This window comes from Chiloscyllium punctatum, chromosome 28, assembly GCF_047496795.1.
Source record: "Chiloscyllium punctatum isolate Juve2018m chromosome 28, sChiPun1.3, whole genome shotgun sequence".
In the NCBI taxonomy this organism is placed as follows: Eukaryota; Metazoa; Chordata; class Chondrichthyes; order Orectolobiformes; family Hemiscylliidae; genus Chiloscyllium; species Chiloscyllium punctatum.
In genome coordinates this window covers 7,543,266-7,562,058 of record NC_092766.1, presented here as the reverse complement: position 1 = coordinate 7,562,058, position 18,793 = coordinate 7,543,266, and the positions used below count along the sequence as shown (strand labels likewise).

General features: G+C 47.0%; 1 protein-coding gene across 1 annotated transcript; it reads right to left on the bottom strand.

Moving 5' to 3' along the window:
• Nucleotides 1–2,951: 2,951 nt before the first annotated feature.
• Nucleotides 2,952–18,186, bottom strand: clk2a (CDC-like kinase 2a). The gene is made up of 13 exons (XM_072548821.1): nucleotides 18,051–18,186; nucleotides 15,454–15,617; nucleotides 11,435–11,675; nucleotides 9,402–9,495; nucleotides 8,957–9,023; nucleotides 7,756–7,872; nucleotides 7,203–7,369; nucleotides 6,883–6,977; nucleotides 6,640–6,769; nucleotides 5,766–5,848; nucleotides 5,219–5,298; nucleotides 4,820–4,910; nucleotides 2,952–4,056 (listed from the first exon to the last, which is right to left on the bottom strand). Exons 2-13 carry the CDS (start codon nucleotides 15,615–15,617, stop codon nucleotides 3,871–3,873), a joined length of 1,515 nt encoding a protein of 504 aa, XP_072404922.1. The 5' UTR covers nucleotides 18,051–18,186; the 3' UTR covers nucleotides 2,952–3,870.
• Nucleotides 18,187–18,793: the final 607 nt, after the last annotated feature.

The window sequence follows — 18,793 nt, the reverse complement described above, 5'->3', positions numbered from 1 at the left end:
TGAAGACTTAGTTCCTAAAGGTGTACCAGCTGTGCAGGGTAAGGTGATAGCCATTTTATCATTTAGACTGAGGGGTGAGTATGTGGGGCCTGAAACTCGTATTTAAAACTAAAGGGTATTATGGACTAATTGGCTAAAGTGGACTGGTTAAGAAAACAGAAAAGTAGTGGCAGGTATTTAAGACAACTTTTCAAAACTCAAGGATATATGCCCTTGAAAAAGGCACCAGGAGAAAGATGCAGCACCCCTGGCGAAGTGTGGTATAAAATTTAAAGGAAAAGACACACGATACTTCAGTAACTATTGGAAGCTGAGACATTTAGGAAAATGTCAGAAACGAGCAAAGGATGGCCTAAAGAGCCTGGAATACAAGAGTAAACTACAAAGCGATACAACCAAATAACAAAAGCTTCCACAGATTCAGAAGATGGAAGAGTTGCTAAGATTGCTGGCCTCCCATCTTAGAGCACAAGGGCTTAGGAATTAAGAATGGGAAACAAAGACACGGCAGAGATTTTCACAGAGTACTTGCTATTTGACTTCATACCGGGTCCCAAGAATAATCGAGAAGGAAGGAGGAGAGAGGTGCAATCCCCATCATTAGCCGAGTATGATGTGGAAGTACCAGTGTCAGATGAAGTTGGAAGTCACTTGACCCCAACAGGTTGATTTGAAATCTCAGCTTTCAGAGCACTGTCCCCCCGTCAAGTCACCTGACAAAGTAACAGCGCTCCAAAAGCTTGTGATGACAAATGAGCCAGTTGGGCTCTAACCTGCGATCACGCGACTTCTGACTAACCAAGTACAACTAAAAAGCTAATGGGACTCACAACCAAGTCCCTCCATCTAAAAGGTCTGCACGCTTGGCCCTCCAAAGCAAGCAGTTGGAGACCCGACCGATGCATTGGATACAATCTTCCAATATTCCCTAAATTCCAGAAAATGAGCTGACAAGCAAGTTTGACAAAACAGAGCCAGTGGACTTGATCTGTTTAGATTTCCATCAGGCCTTTGACAAGGTGCCCCACAGGAGCACCATGAATAGAGGATTGGCTGACTGACAGAAGGCAGAGAGAGAGAGAGAGAGAGAGAGAGAGAGAGAGAGAGAGAGAGAGAGAGAGAGAGAGAGAGAGAGAGGGGCGATGGCAGCTAGTGACTAGTGGAGTTCCGCAGGGGTCCATGTTGGGACCACAGCTAGTCTTATTATGCATTAATGATCTGAATGAAGGAACTGAGGGCATTGTTTGCAGATGACACAAAGATAGGTGGAGGACAGGTAATGAAGGAGTCGTGGGGAGGCTGCAGGACCTCGGCAGGCTAGGAGAGTTGGGCAAGTGCCAGATGGAATACATGTGAAAGTGAGGTTATGCCCTTTGGTAGGCAGACAGGAGGCATAGCCTCTTCCAGTTTAGAAAAATGTCTTTGGAAATCTGAAGCGCAAAAGGACTTAGGAGTCAGAGTTCAGGATTCTCAATGTTAAGATACAGGTTCAGTTGGTAGTTAGGAAGGCAAATGTAATGTGAACATTCATTTCAAGAGGGTTAGAATATTGCTGAGGCTGTATAAAGCTCTGGTCAGATTGTGTTTCTAAGGAAGGATGCGCTGCCTTGGAAGAGGGTCTTGAATGATCCCAGGGACGTAGGGCACAGCACGGTGGCACAGTGCTTAGCACTGCTGCCTCACAGCGCCAGGGACCCTGGTTCAATTCCAGCCTTGGGCAACTGTGTGTGGAGTTTGCACATTCTCCCCGTGTCTGCGTGGGTTTCCTCTGGGTGCTCTGGTTTCCTCCCAGTCAAAAGATGTGCAGGTTGGGTCCATTGGCCGTGCTAAGTTGCCCTTGGGGATGTGTAGGTTAGGTGCATTAGCCAGGGGCAAATATAAGGTAAGGGGAATGGGTCTGGGTGGGTTTCTCTTCAAAGGGTTGGTGTGGACTTGTTGGGCCAATGGGCCTGTTTCCACACTGTAGGAATTCTAACGTGGAGCAGTTGAGGACTCTAGGTCTGCATTCAATGAAAGTTTAGAAGGATGAGGGGGAATCTGATTGAAACTTACAGAGTACTGAGGGGCTTGGATAGTGTGAACATGGAGAGATGAGGACCTGAGGGCACAACCTGGAGAGTGAGAATGGAGAAGAGGAGGAATTTCTTCAGCTCCAGGGTGATGAATTTGTAAAATTCAACGCCATAAAAGGCCATGGAAGCAAAGTCATTGAATATGGCAGAGATAGGGTTTAATTAGTGAAAGGGTTACAAGGAGAAGGCAGGAGAACAGGGCTCAGAGACATAATTGAATGGTAGAGCAGATTTGATGGGCCAAATGGCCTAGTTTTGCTGCTCTATCTTCTGGTCTGTCACGAGGCGGCTGACCTGTGAGGACTGGTGAGCAAATTGGACAGTTTACCAGACTGACAGCTGACTGAACTGAAACAGGAAACATTCAATGGGGTTTGACAGGGTGGATATAGAGAGAGGGTATTTGTTCCACGTTGAGAGACTACAACTGGGGGCCCAGCTCCAATTTATGGCAGAAAGAGAAGGACCTACCTCTATCAGAGGGTAGACTTCCCTCCCACCCACAGTGAATGGGTCTGGGCCATTTAACATATTAAAGGCTGAGCTCGCCAGATCTGAGGGAGTTAGGGGAGGGAAGTGGATGTTGAGAGCACAATCAGACCAGCTCCAAGGGCACAGAAGGTCTGATGGGTGAATGGCCTACTCCTGCTGCATTTCTTTGATTTTACAGAGAACAGAAGATGAATTTAACAAGCTTCACCTTAACATCAATCTGACTGAAGTGGATCATTTGTACTGGCCCCTGAGCCAGCTCCCTCCAGTTATTCCACTCTTCATTTCCAGCTGCTAGTTTCAGAGGGGGTTAGTGCCCACATGGCTCCATCTCTTCAGGGCCTGCTCATGGACCTGTCTTACTTCAAGATACAGCGCTTTCACCGAGACAATACAAAGCTTTTTTTATTATAAAAACACTGATGGTAAAGCAGATATCAGGTCAACCTATTGAAACCACCACAAAAAGTGCCCAACCCTTCTCTGTAACATCGTCCCACTCCAGTAATCTACAGAAACACAGCTGCTGAAACCTTGTAAACATGGGGATTGTGGGGGAAGGGGAGACGGGAATAAGATTTACAACCCAGAGTTCAATGTCATGGCAATTTTCCCATAAACCAGCAGGAGACTCTCCTCGAGATGATATTTACAGTGGGGGGTGGGGGGGAGCTGGAAGGTAAACACAGTGGGAGGTGCTGAGCTGTGACAATGGCAGATCTGCAGAATTACAGTGCAATTCACATGTTGCAAACATCACTTGCACTGCTCTGTCCTCTCGCTGGTGGGGAAGAGTCTTCCATTTGATGTTCAGAGTCACACCAGCAGCGAGCGAGCTCAGAGTCAACAACCACCTCCTTAAAGTCCGGAGTGCCTCGATTTTGAAAGCTGCCACATATCCAGTGTGGTGGAAGGAAGGAGGCACCATACCCAACAGCAGGTTGATTACAAAGGCATCCAGTCCAATCAGCTATCTTTACACTGCAGCGTCTCACTGAGCCGCTTTACTGAGTCTCTCCATCGTGGAGCACAAGCGTTTGGGGCTCTGATGAAAACACACACGCAGTGAGCAGAAGAGAAACCAGTAGAGGAGGGGAATGGAGCTGCTCTCCTATTCTCATCTTGGAGCTTCACTGCTGATCGCTGGAACTCTCAAAACTCTGCTTCTGACAGGTGAAGGATCCATTCTGAAGACAGCAGCCCAGGGAGAGACGGGCAGCAGTTTGAAGGAATAAGTTAAGCCCAAACAAACTAAAGGATCTTCTCTCTTCCCCCTCCCCCCAGAAGTCCCCAGCCCAGCTTTGTGTCATCTACTGATGTCTCGATTGGAGTCCCAGCCTTTTGTGTTTTTCTGTTCGGTTTTGAGACAGTCAAAGAAAGGATGCTGCAGGCACTCTGCCAAAGTTATCCTTTTGGATGGTTCGTACTCCAACATTCTCTCGATTAAATCAAACAGCTGGCAGTGCTCCTCACTCTCGGCAAGCATGTATCGCTGAACAATAAAAGAACAACACCCCCATTAATTTACAATACCAGTTTGAGAAAAAAATAATCACTTTCTCCTAAGCTTCCCATTGCATGGGCCACAGTTTACACTTTGTAAAAGTGTTCAATGGTGCAGAGCATTTGAACACAGCAGATAACTGCTTAACAGAAGGAGAGGACACCAAAACCCACACTCACTATTCAACTCCTCCAAGTCAAAACCATGGGTCAAGATCTACAAGGAATTGAACAGGGGTTGAATACATTGGGCTGCTAAGCCCTTGCGTTTCCAAGATGGAAGTGACCTCTGTGAAACAACGGCAGGATTAAAATAGACAATGGGGCACTCTCTGTTGGGTACTCTGGTATAAGGAGGCACCATTTTACAGCTAGATCAACCCATCTGTTCAGAGAAATGGGTTTTAGCGGGTAACATGCAAGCCTCCATTCATCCAATAACTGCCAAGCTTCAGTTCAGTGACGTGTGCCCAGACCACGGCTGCTCGATTTATAGACTTCCTCCCTTGGACTTTGTTCTGGCCAAAGGGTGTGGGGTTTCTGGAATTCTTTACTGCTAGCCCTCAGGATGCTGGCCCCATCAGATCACTGGGTTTTAATTAGAGAGGACGGTGTGTGCAGCAAAATGGGATCTCAAACTGAAAGAGTTACTGGCACAGAATCTAAGGTCAGTGCCTTGAACTCAGTAAAAATGTTTCTGGCCTGGGTGGAGAGAACCCCGACTACAGACAACTTCAGTCTCATAAACTTACTTTCAATGGCTTGCAGTTATCTCGTACGTATCTTCCTGCAGAGCTGCTTTCATCCCAGTCCAGGCGGCCATGGTAGAAGTATTTCTGTTTCCTATTAATGGTAACATGTCAATATTACATATTTTAACTGGACTAACTGAGGAGACTTGGTGGTCTACATCTCACAAAAACATACCACAATACGGAAACCTGCCCCTCCCCCAAACACCCCAGCCATCATCATCATCATCCATAGCCCTCTATCCCTCATTATGCCACACTACCATATAAACCACAACTGCCAGCCCTCTTCCGTCCCCAAATACAACACCACAGGACAGTGTATACACAGTTCCCCTGCCCCTAGTAAATCAGAGAACTCTAATGTCCACTGGGCAGTAGCTGACATGTGGCTCCCACCTGGTCTTTCTGATCATACGTGCTGGGATTGGACCAAGGATTCTCTCCATCATGGCCAAATGCTCTCGATTGTCATGTGTCTGCAAAGAGGAGATAGAAATCTTACACATCTCTTCAATACTAGGATCTCTGAGAAACCAAGAACAAAGCTAGACAATTCTCCTTGACCGTGTAGGCAGCTGAAGGCAGGCCAAAAGTGGGGCAACTAAAGGGAAAGCAATTTTAACCCAATACTCACTAATTCTGCGCTCACAACAGGGATTGCAGAGCTCTGTCCAGCCCAGATGCCCTGATGCCCACCAGTGACCACTTAGGCAGAATGTGCGAGTTAGCTGACCTCTGCCCGTGTCTCAGCATTGCACCAAATTGAAAGATTTATTATGGGATAGAGGTTTGTGAAATGAAATTCTGGTGGCGATGTTTGCAGCAACACAAAACAGCAGGATTACACAGGTTTTTATACCCTCAGACCCGCGCTGGACATCTTCAGCATAGAACCAAGAACTATTATTCCAGAGGAGACCAGTCAAATTCAGCACAAACTTACTTGGAAAAGTGTGAAGCCAAGGTAATATTCAAAAATGATACATCCTATGCTCCACACGTCACATGGCTGGGACCACCCAAGCTCTGGAAAAGAAGCAACATTAGTTGAATTAGATTCCCTACAGTGTGGAGACAGGCCCTTCGGCCCAACAGGTCCACACCGACCCTCCGAAGAGCAACCCACCCAGACCCATTCCCCTACATTTAGCCCTCCACCTAACACTACGGGCAACTTAGCATGGCCAATTCACCTAACCTGCACATCTTTGAACTGTGGGAGGAAACCCACGCAGACACGGGGAGAATGTGCAAACTCCACACAAACAGTTGCCTGAGGCAGGAATTGAACCTGGGTCTCTGGCGCTGAGAGGCAGCAGTACTAACCACTGTGCCACCATGTTAGATGTAGCGCAAGTGACGGAGGTCATATTTAAAGAGAGTTAAACTGACTCCTCCTGCTCACCACAGCTTTGGCCCACCCTCTCCCCCCTTGAGTCAATTCCCTGATCCAAGTGATGTACTGCCAGTCTTTATACAAAGTTTCTTTTTACACACAACAGAATGGGCTTAGAGAAAGACTTCTGAAATGGTGGATCACAAATCTCAGAGGTCAGCAAGCTCCACTCCAACAGTGACAGTGACAATAGATGACCCGTAGCTTGCTGTTTTTATAAGTGGGGTGTGGCCTGACTGTCTGATCTTGTAAGCCAAAACCACATCCTTCAAAACCTAACAGCAAGCTAGGTGCTGTTTACTCAAAAGTGCTGTGGATTAAACAGCTTTGCTCTCGGCAACTTTCAAACTATAACGGGGCTGTGATGAGGAGAAAAAAGGAAAGTTTGGGAAGTACTGGATTAAAGCCGGTGAATACTTACCTAAAATAACTTCGGGTGCTCGATAGTGTCTTGTGGAGACTATTGTGCTGTGGTGCTCATGGTCAAACGTGGCACTGCCAAAGTCGACAACTCTGGTCGCTGTGTTTTTAATCACTCGCTCTTCACGTTTCTGTTAAAGTGGGAAAATGGAAATGAAATCTCATCACTTTGCTAACCACTTGGAAGGTAATGCAAATGTTACAGAAGTGTCAATGACTCGGTTGTCCCATTGTTTACACATACCTTTTCCACATTACACACAACTTCATAGTCGGAATTTACAAAAAGAATATTCTCTGGCTTCAGGTCAGTGTGAGTGAGCTTGTTGTCATGTAAAACTATTAAAAGGAGAAAGAAAAGGGAAAGGTTAGGCAACAGAGATCATTGTCTGACAACAGGCAATCCACTGAACTAGCAACAGCAACATCTTCAGTAGAGAGATTAAAACCCCAGCTTTCACTGTAAGGTATGGCCTACCCTTTCTGCTGGAAGGATTAAAGTGGCAGACATTTCTGTGATTGACACACAAGATACAGCCACCAGTTTGTCACAATAATACTCACAGTTAACAGCATGGCAAGTCTGGAAAGCCATGTGGCGCACTTGGTAAATAGGATATGGTGTGTAATTGTTATCCTTCAAGAAATCAAACGTGCTCTGTCCCAGTAATTCAAAAGAAATACAAATGTGGCCATGGTAGTCGAACCAATCGAACATCTGTACACATTGGCTGAAGAGGGGAGACAGAAAGAATACACTTCATTTACACAATGCATTGCAACGACATCAACTTGCCATTCCAAACCCATCCCGTCAGCCTTTTGGATATCTCCACTGAGGTTCGACGCCATGGCTATTGCTTATCTGCATAACTGCCCAAAGATCCTGCTTGGCCCCTTGCTTCCAGATTGACCATCTTCCCCCATAGTAATGACTTGCCATTATCACAGCTAGGACTTGCTACAAACATCGTGAAGAGGTATATGAAATGTGGTGGATTCCTTGCTCACTTCCATCACAGTCACTTTGAGCTGCTTGGCTGGGACATCTTTCAAAAGATGTGGGATTTGGAAAGGCAGGGCAAAATATACAGATAGCAGAAGGGAAATTACTTACAATTTATTGTCCGGATCCTTCTCGTTAATTTTCTCCAGTACATTAATCTCTAGTCGGGCAGCTTCTCTGTATTTTTCCACATTCTTTATTATTTTAAGGGCCACCTGTAAACCACCCCTGTGAACAGATGATGGAACCATCACCTTACGAGTTACATTTCAACATCAATCAGCAGTTTACAAATGGATCTTTTTAGATCCGCTGGCATGGCAGACAGACTGGGGCTCAGCATAAACAGCAGCATTGCCAAGTTGGGCTGAATGGCTCATTACTGTCCTTTCACCTTGGGTGAATGTGCTAGTTCAGCATGGAATTCTTCTTCAAGGCTCATCACAACCCAAGCTCAATTCAATCTATGGCCAACACCCAGGCAGCAGGAGGGTTACCACCGACCAAAGTCTGCAGGTGCCATAGAAATACAACGGCGACAAAAGCAGGTCAGAGGCTTAAAATCCTGCAGGAAGTAGCTCACCTTCTGACTCCCCAAAGCCCGTCCACCATCAATAAGGCACAAGTCTGGAGGGTGGTGGAATACTCCGCACTTGCCCTGGATGGGGTCAGCTCCAACAAACACTCAAGAAACTCGACACCACCCAGGACAAAGCAGCCCCTGCTTGATCAGCCCCACATCCACAAGCATCCCCTCCCTCCCCCCCACCGACTCTCAGCAGCAGCAGTGTGTGCCATCTAAAGAAGCACTGCAGAAACTCACCAAAGACCCTCATCAGACAGCACCTTCCAAATCCACAACCAGTCCTATCGAGAAGGACAAGGGCAGCAGATACATGGGAACACCACCACCTACAAGTTCCTCTTCAAGCCACTCCCCACCCTGATCTGGAAATATATTGTTGTTCCTTCACTGTTGCTAGGTCAATATCTTGGAATGTCACCCCCTAAGGGCACTGGGCGTGACTGACCCCACAAGAACCACAGTGGTTCAGGGCAGCTACACCATCACCTTCTCAGTAGCAACCAGGGATGGACAATAAATGTTGGCCCAGACAGTGATGCCCACAGCCCATGAGTGATCAGAGTAAGATCAAGGAGGTGACTCACCACAGTCCCCACTGATCTACTGTAATCAGTAACTGAGTACCAGGTTAACTGGCTTGTGCACTGGTTAATGTTTTACACACCTCACTATACAAAGTAACAGTCAGAAAAGAGAGAGAGAGAGAGACTGGTGTAGTCAGCATACCTGCGGTGGTCAATACATTGTACAACTTTGCCAAAGGTTCCTTCACCTAAAGTGTTAACAATTTCATCTAGCGAGGGAAGAAGAAAGGAAATGAAATGAGCCTCTGTAACAGGACTGAATGAATGCAACATTTAAGAAGACAATCAGTTTGAAGTAAATTACAAAGCCTCATCTCATTATACAGTTTGTTTTCACTTGTCAGTACAAGTAAGGCACATGTCTGAAGCAGAAAGCATATAACACCATCTGCTGAGAAAACAAGGTTTCTGTACAATATTATTTTCCTGCATTTAGGATAAATTATAACAAGTATAAACAAATAAAAACAAAAGCAGGAGGAGGAGGAAGGGAATTAGAAAATAAAAAAACAGCAATGAGAGGTCTGCAACTTTTTTTTTGGGATCTTAACTATAGAGCTAAAGGAAGTTACGATTTAAGCTTGTACATCGTTCTTGTAGCCAGTCGCCGTTGCGATAGATCAGATGGCCCTCGTTGTCATCTTCCACACTCTTGGCCCTTCTGCTGCTCTGATGACTCCGCTGTGTACGCAGAATCCCCGATGCCAGGGCGGTGACAGCAACACACACAGGCGCGCATCAAACCATCATCCAAGCCAATTGGAGAGACACATTTTCAAACCAGCAGCCACATTGGATGGTTTGGGGTTTTCGCATTGTAGAGAAGGGGGGCAGCGATGGAGTGGTCGATTGCCAGATTGTCAAGATTCCAGGCAATTCATACGCCCACATAGGATATATAACGATAGGGATATTGCAAGGGAACATGTCAAGATACACAGTACTAACTCAGAAAATGAAAAAATAAACATTTCAAAACCCCACCTACACCTTCCCACCCCATCCAGTACAGTAAGCAAGATTTAATTTACAACGTCAATTTCTAACCACTGCTCCCAATAAATTAATGATTAAAACTGATTTAATAGATTCAATTATAAACGTCCCAATTGAGTTGCAGTGATACTATTTTTTTTGAAAAGTGACAAGTGCAAATATTCAGCAATGACCTCTCCTGCTTCCCTGGCCAGCAAATGGAATTTCACAGGAGAACCAGACAAACCCATTTATTGTTCACTGTCACCCACAGCATGTTGGGTTAGAGGTTAAAGCGCAGCAACTAGAAACCCACCAAACAAGCAGCTGCAGGCACCAGCTAAGCTGCAGTGTGGAGGCTGGCAAGTGATGTTCGGAGCAAACACAGACACAGCAAGCTTGGATTTTAGCAAAACAGGTTCCAGTCAGTCAGCTTGGTGTCAATTTGATCGCTGTTGGAGCTACAGCATTTTACAATGTAATATCACTGCAACCCTTTCCCTACAAAAAAAAAAGCCCCTACTCTGCATTATAGTCACATGAACTGTTCAATGCATTACTTTCCATTCGTAAGACTAAGCTGAACTCCTATCTTAACACAAACAATCCCATACATACCAACACACACACGCACACACACATGCAGAGACAGGAACACTCAACACATTGTTAAATGCTCTCCTTTTTATGACCAATCCTACCACGTTTAAATCATGGCCAACTTTGTAGCTCCTCTCAACACCTTTACCTCAAGGCCCAAGTTATGTTAGTGCCTGAAACAATGAAAAGGTGAGGGCAGGTGGTGGGAGTGTAACAGCATTGACAGAGCTAGAGCAGGGAATACAACAACTTCATTCTGTTCAGCCTGTAAAGGCAGGCAGTCACTGAACTCACACAGCTACCTAGCCAGCTCAGGGGAGGGGGGTTTGACCTGGGCTACAGCATGGAGGGACAAGGGAAGAGGGGAGGAGATGCGAGAAAGACTAAAGGAGCAGGTGGTTAGTTATCCCCCACATCAAAAAGGACACGGACTGTGGGGCTGGGAGTGGTGCCCACAAAACTAATCAGGGCTGGATTTGGAAGGGGGAGGGGGGGGGGGGGGGGGGGGGGGAAATCCCACACAGCATTCTGCCAGCCATGCCAATTCCCTCCTCCCACAATGCGAGCAGTTCCCAGCTCTTACTTCCTCACTGCAGCCTGGTCACAATAAACAAGAGCACCTCTAAGGGTCCAACTGCACAGCCCAGCAACCCCCCTAAACTGCAGAATCAGGCACACCTACCTACCTACCTACCTCCTCCACAGCGGTTGAGTGACAGCTCTCAAAAAGGCAGCCAGCCCATTACCACAAAACAACCTACTGCAAACATATCTGCTCCTTTTACAAGGAAGATCAAAGAAAGAATGAACAAAAAAAAAAGAGAGTTGCCTGGATAGCCACAAGCTAAATTACAGCTGTCCGACAGACAACAAACACAAAGACCACATCAAACTTGTGGGGATGTGCGAGTGTTCCACCTTAAAACAGTCCACACAACCAGAAAAAAAAAAGCAGAATAAAAAAATGGCTTTACTTACCAAATCCTGTGGGCTGTAAAAAGAAAAAGCTATTGACATACTAGAACAGAGAGCTGAGCGTACTCACCGAGGAGGAGCGACTATATGACCTGCTTCTGCGCCGCCGCCGTTTGTGCTTACGTCTGCTGCTCTTCCGACTCCTGTAGCTCCTGTCCCGTTCCTGTGAGCGACGGTAGTCGTACGAGTTGCGAGAGCAGTAGTCCGTCTCATGGTAGCCATCTCCCTGGTCTCGGCTGTAATGACCCCGGTAAGCGTCACAGTACCTCCTTTCATTGTACAGTCGTCTGTCACACGAACAGTGCTCGATACTATCGTCAGAACCAGCAGGAGGAAGTGGAGAAACAGAGATTAACCAACTAACAGCGGGATAGCCTTAAACCTAACCAGAACAGCAGAGAGGAGCTAACCCGGGCTACATGGGCTGAGCACAAACATTGCTGGCACCACCCTGTCCAAAAGCAACAGGATCCAAGGAAGATAAGTCCATAATGGTCAGGTCACTAGACCTGTAATCCAAGGTTAAACATCACACAACACCAGGTTAGAGTCCAACAGGTTTAATTGGAAGCACACGAGCTTTCGGAGCGACGCTCCTTCATCAGGTGATGAATCAACCAATGGTCTGAAAGCTAGTGCTTCCAATTAAACCTGTTGGACTCTAACCTGCTGTTGAGAGAGGTTTAACTTTGTCCAGCCCAGTCCAACAGTGGCATCTCCAAATCTGTAATCCGAGGTTACTGCCATGAGGACATGGGTTTCAACTTAAGCCTTCAATCTCAGTAATGAGACCACGAACGTATCCATATACTGTTGGTTTCAGGAAGGTCTGGGCCTGTGAGAGACTCTGAACCCATAGTAATGTGGTCAACTGCCCTCTGTAATGGCTGAGTATGCCCATCAGTTCAAGGGTTTGTTAGGGATAGGCCAGTAAAACCCACATCCCAAGATACAAATAAATATATAGGAGAGGCAGAGAGGGTTTTCATTATCAGTGCTAAGTTCCTGTCAGTTTACCTTGAGGTCCAAACAATGCAAACTGTGTTTAGCCTTGCAACACTTCTTTATAAAGTGACAGAGCTCATGGAAATATGCCAAGGTCTCAGAGCGGTGAGCTTCATGCATGTCTGAACAAACACCCATCTTCTTTAACATTACCCTCGTTAACCGAAATGGTTAGATCGACAAAACACCTCTCAACAGATGGTCTCAGGAGCTGGCAGGTTTTAATTTCTAACATCAGAAAGACAGTGCCCAGGGTTACAGATTGCTACCTACCTTACCCACAGGCGCAGTATTAGCCTGGATATAAAAACAACATGTCAACAGACAACAAGCACCCATCCTGGTAGCAGCTGAGGCTCACGTCTAATCTATCCTTACGAATGTCTAATATAAACTCTTCCATTTACAGATCTTCCTTTAAATGACTGAATATCCTTGTTACAGATTTAATGGGAAAGAAATTAACTATAACATGGAAAGACTGGCCAGCAACAGTATGCATCAAAGGGTCATTTTCAGTTGGAAATGCAGTCGCAAGTACACAGAGTAGGTGTTGAAGAAAACTCTCAGACTCGGACCTTGCAAACTGATTAATTTAATACATGATATATCATGGGGAATTCACTGTCCTAACTGTGGCTCGGTGTTATTCCAAAGTACATCAGGATACTACCAAATTATATAGAGGAAACAGCTAGGAGCTAACCATTAATTACACAGTTTGGCATGCTTACAAGTTGGTACTAAATTAGAGGTTAGTCATTAAGTTCAAAACTAAAGCACTATTATACATTCCACAAGTGGACAGATCAATGGTATCACCACCTGCTCTAGTTACACAGATTGCTAATACTAAGCAGAGATATCCCTAATCGGCTGAATGACCATGAAGAGGCAATAACTAGAGAAGGAAAGTCTATGTCAGCTTGACTGGTTCTACAGCCTGCAGCCTACATTCAGCAAAGGGAGGAGACACTATCTTGAGAAGGAAGATAAAGACAACCTTTCACATGACCTCATAGTAAGGAATGCATGGCCAGCAAAGTTCTGGCTGGGGACACAAAATGGAACTCTCAGCCGAATCAGGAAAATGGCTTCCAGGCAAATAATGTTAACTTTTCTCCAACAGTAGGGAAGGCTGTGTTTGGTACGTCTGCCTTTATTGGTCAGTGTGTGGAATAGAAGAGTTGGGAGGTCAGGTTGTGGCTGGACAGGGCATTGGTTGGGCCACTTTTGGAATACTGTGTTCAATTCTGGTCTCCCTGCTAAAGGGGTCAGAAAAGATTTATGAAGTTGTTGCCAGGGTTGGAAGGTTTGAGCTATAGAGAGAGGCTAAATAGGTTAGGGCTGTTTTCCCTGGAGCATCGGAGGCTGAAGGGTGAACTTATAGAAGTTTATAAAATCATGAGGGGCATGGATAGGGTGAACAGTCAAGGTCTTTACCATTGTGTAGGGGAGGCCAAAACTAGAGGGTATAGGTTTAAGCTGAGAGGAGAAAGATTTAAAAAGGGGCCTACGGGGCAACTTTCTCTTGGAGGGTGGTGTGTTTATGGAATGAGCTGCCAGAGAATTGGAGGAAACTGCATTTAAAAGCCATCTAGATGGCTACACGAATAGGCAGGGTTTAGAGTGATATAGGCCAAATGTTGGCAAAAGAGACTAGATTAATTTAGGATATGTGGTCAGCATGAAGAAGTTGGACTGAAGAGTTTGTTTCTGTGCGGTACATCTCCAGGACAAGATGTAATGAGTGCTGTGCTGCAGGTATCAATGCTGTTGCCTCAACCTTTCACAAATTATACAAACACCTTGGATGAAGGAACTGAAGGTATGGTTGCCTAATTTTTCGATGATACAAAGACATGAAGGAAAGCCAGTTGTGAATAAGACAAAAGTTAAAAAAAATCTCAACACCAGGTTATTGTCCAACCGGTTCTTTTGGAGCACCACTCTTTCATCAGGTAGTTGCTGCAGTTACCGGATGAAGGAGCAGCACTCCGAAAGCTAGTGCTTCCATATGAGCCAGTTGGATGATAACCTGGTGTTGTGCGATTTTTAATTTTGTCCACCCCAGCCCAACACCGACTCCTCCACATAGTGAATAAGACAAGGGTTGCACAAGGGATAAGGTTAAGTGAAGAGAGTGGGCAAAGTTCAGGTCCATGCAGTAGATTGTGGAAAACATGAAATTGCTCTTTTTGGCAAAAAGAATAAAAAGCACATCTCAAAAGGTGAGCAATGGCAGAAGGATCTGACTATCCTAGTGCGTGATCACAAAAGGTCGAGAGTGCTCATTTTTAATATTTAACTACATGGGGAAACGGAATCCAAAAGGAGGGGGATTGTGCTTCAGGCCAATGGGAGACCACATTTGGAGTAGTGTGTCCACAGTACTGGTCTTATTTAAGGAAGGATGTAAATACCCGAGAGGCTTACTAAATAAATACCTGGAGGCTCGGCTTGTATCTGCTGGCACTTTGAGGCGATCTGACTGAAGATCCTGAGGGGACTGGGCAGGGTGGATGTGGAGAGGGGGTTTCCTCTTTGTAGGAAATCCTACAGCTGGGACTCAGTGTTTAAACCCATTTTTTTTTCTTATCGAGGGTGTTGAGAATCCTTGGCACACTCAGAAGGCAGCAGCAGTAAAATCTTGGCATATTTTTAAAAACAGAGTTGATAAGCAAGGGGGCAAAAGGTGAATAGGAATAGGTAGAAATGTGGATTAATCAGACCTGATTGTAAGAAGCAGGGTCAAAGGGCTGAGTAGCCTCCTCCTGCTGTTAGTTTACACGTTTGAGCAAGTTACAAAGCTGAAGCCATTTCAAACAGTAGCGTGACCAGCTTATATAAACAGATCTGCACTCCTAATCCTCACAGCAGCATGGCAGAAGGCTGGAGTCGATTATTCGACAGGACTAACAGATTGTTTGTGACCTACACATTTACACTGCCCCTGTTAGAACTGGCAGGGAGGCACTTGTATCCCATTGCCACTGCTAGAACCAACAGGCAGGCAGAGGACAAGTTACAAATTTGTCAAACAGATTTTTTGTTCACCTGCCAACAGGGAGAAATCTTACAAACCTCCTGGACCTGATGTAACTTTCATTCCTATGCTGTCGATCGCGATCACTGCTTCTGGATCGTGAGCGCGATCTGCGTCTTCCACGTCTACTCCTCCTGTAACGTTCATGGTAACTGTCCCGGCTCTCCCGGTCTGACGAACGGTACCGCCTCAAACGAGGCATCTGCAATAGAAACAAAAAGTGCTCATGAGTGCTGAGTGAATGGAGTTGAGGTGCTGATCAGCTATGGTTTTTTCGATAAAGTAGAACAGACTCGAGGGGCTGAATGGCCTCCCCCGGCTTCTACCTTTAAGTAGTAGACCCAGAATGACTTGACTACAGAAGAGGTGACCTCTCCAGTCCTGGGGAGGTGGGTGAACACAGCAAGGTAGAATTTAACATGCATCTAATTCAAGACCAGAGTGACCACATAGAGTTGGGAACTGAGCAGTGACAGCAAAGACTGGTCCATCAGTCCCCAAAGGGAAACAAGCAACGCTCTGTCTCTCTTCTGCAATCACTCCCTAGCCTGCGATCCGTGCACAGAGGCGGTCAAAGAAGCTGTGACTACTCCCTCCAGTTCCCCAGTTGCACTGACGTATTGCAAGCAGCCTCCCTCTTCTGTCCTGGGTGCTAATATGCATGAAACACAAGAGGTTAGCATTGAGGTCATTAAAAAGGCAAATAGAAGTTTAGCTTTCGTTGCGAAATGGGTTGGAAGTCTGGTTATAACTATACTGGGGGGTGCGCAGATTGAGGTAAGAGACAGTAAAGATCTTGGGGCAGGAGAAGGACATGACTCACATCAGTGATAGGGAAAAGTGAAGACTGCAGATGCTGGAGATCAGAGCTGAAAATGTGTTGCTGGAAAAGCACAGCAGGTCAGGCAGCATCCAAGGAGCAGGAGAATCGACGTTTCGGGCATGAACCTTCCTGAAGAAGGGCTCATGCCCAAAACGTCAATTCTCCTGTTCCTTGGATGCTGCCTGACCTGCTGCGCTTTTCCAGCAACACATTTTCAGCTCACCTCGGTGATAGGTAATTCTGTCTTCGGGACTGAATTTACTCACATTTGGAAAAGACTGGACTCGTGAGCGTGGCTTTGTGCAGGGGAAGTCTTGTCTCACAAACTTAACTGAGTTTTCTGAGTAAGTGATGAAGATGAGGGTAAGGCAGTGGATATTGTCTACCTGGACTTTACTGAAACATTTGACAAGGTTTCTCACAATAGGCCTGTCCAGAAGATTAAGTCACATGGAGATCCAGGGGCAGTTGGAAAACTGGATGCAAAACTGGTTTTGGGCATGGAACAGAGGATAGTCATGAGGGGTGTTTTCTGACTGGAGGTTTTAGGAAACAATATGTAAATTGGAGGAATTAGAAATAGTGAAGGTAGTTGTCAAAGGATACAGCACAGTATAAATCAGTTGGAAACTAGGCAGAGCAATGGCAGATGTTTAATCCTGGTAAGTGTGAGGCCATGCATTTTGGTAGGTCCTTTTTTAAAAAGGAGAAAAAAGGATACAGGAAATGGCAGGACCCTTAGGAACATTGATATACAGGGGACCAAGTCCATAGCTCTCCAAAAGAGGAAACCAGTCAATAAAGTGGTAAATAAGGCAAATGACACATTTGCTTTCATTGGTCAGGGCAGAGTTATACAAGATGGCAAGTCATGCCGCAGCTGTAAAAAAAAAATTCAGTTTGGTCATGTTTGGAGTACTGTGCGCAATTCTGGTCGCCACACAATAGGAAGGGGAAAATTTGGAGATGGTGCATAAGAGGTTTACCAGAATGTTGGCTGGATTGGCGTACACTCGCTATAACGAGAGATGGGAGAAACTTGGATTGTTTTTGCCAAAATGTGTCAGAGGCTGAGGGGTGACCTGCTAGAATTTTAAAGATTATCAGAAGCGTGGCCGGGGGGGGAAGAAAGGGGGGGGGGGGGGGGGGGAAGAAAGGGGGGGGGGGGGAAGAAAGGGGGGGGGGGGGGGGAGAAAGAGGAGGGGGGAGGGGGGAGGAATGTGCTGCCAGGGAGGTGACAGAAGCAGATATAAAATCAACCTTTAAGAGACATTTAGACAGATACATTGACTGACAGGGGAGAGAGGGTGATGGACTATGTGCAGGCAGATGAGATTGGTCAGCAGAGGCATGGTGGGCCGAAGGGCCTGCTCTTGCTGGTCTGGGCTATGTCCTTCCACATCCGGGGACCCTCTCACCCCGGGGGGGGGTCACCGGACTACAACTCCCAGCAAGCCCAGCGCGCCACGCATGCGCCACGCCGGACACCACCTCCCCTCCCCCCCCCCCCCCCCCCCCCAACGATACCGCTACAACCTTCATTCAATACTTTATTGTTAGTTAATAAAATCAATGTTATTTTAGTGGATACATCCGAAGGCGGTTGTGAATGAGGGAAGACGGTGCAGGGGAGACTCCGGTCGGAGCTGCTCCCGCCGCCATTTGGGAAGCGCGGCCGCCATCTTGTTGCCTGGCGGCGGCCCGAGGCCTAAGGCCGCCCCCCCCCTCCCCCAGACCCAATAAACCAACCGGACACAGGGCAGCACCCGGGGGATCGTACACACCGGGGGCGGGAGAATCCCCCCCCCTTACCGTCTTCGCAGCCAGCCCCGTGTGTTTGTCCCACAGGAAATCCGTGTTTGCCGAGTTTCTGTCCGCGGACTTCACTCTCTCTCCCTCCCCGTCTCCGACGTTGAAATTAAAAAAAAATCACCGCAACGGCGACGTCACCACGCCTCTTGTTTGTGATGTCAACGCGTCGGCGTCACCCCGCCCCCTGTGCGACGCGTCATCGACGCTCAGCCCGTCCCCTGCACCCGTTGCGTGATTACCTCAGCGCGCGTTGGACGCTCCCCTTGCTCACTTCCCCCCCCTCCCCCCCACCGGCGCGCGCCTCCACGTCCGCCCGCTCACGCCTCACCGCCTCCAAGCCCGCGCGCCCACGCTGCGCGATGACCTCACCGCGTCGAACGCCGCCCGCCCGCTCGGCGCGATGACCTCACCGCGTCGAACGCCGCCCGCCCGCTCGGCGCGATGACCTCACCGCCACTCGCGCTGCGCGATGACCTCACCGCGTCGAACGCGGGAAAATGGCATTGACAAACCTATCAGCCATTGTTGACTGGTTGGAGCAGACTCAATGGGCTGAATGGCCTAATTTCTGCTCCTTTGTGTCCTCTGGTAACACCACCTCCAGCAGGTTCCCCTGCAAGCCACTCCCCATCCTCACTTGGAAATATTTCTCTGTTCCTTCACTGTGGCTGGGTCAAAATCCTGGAATTCCCTCCCTCAGGGACACTGAGCGTCCACCTGCAGCACATGGACTGTAAGAGGTT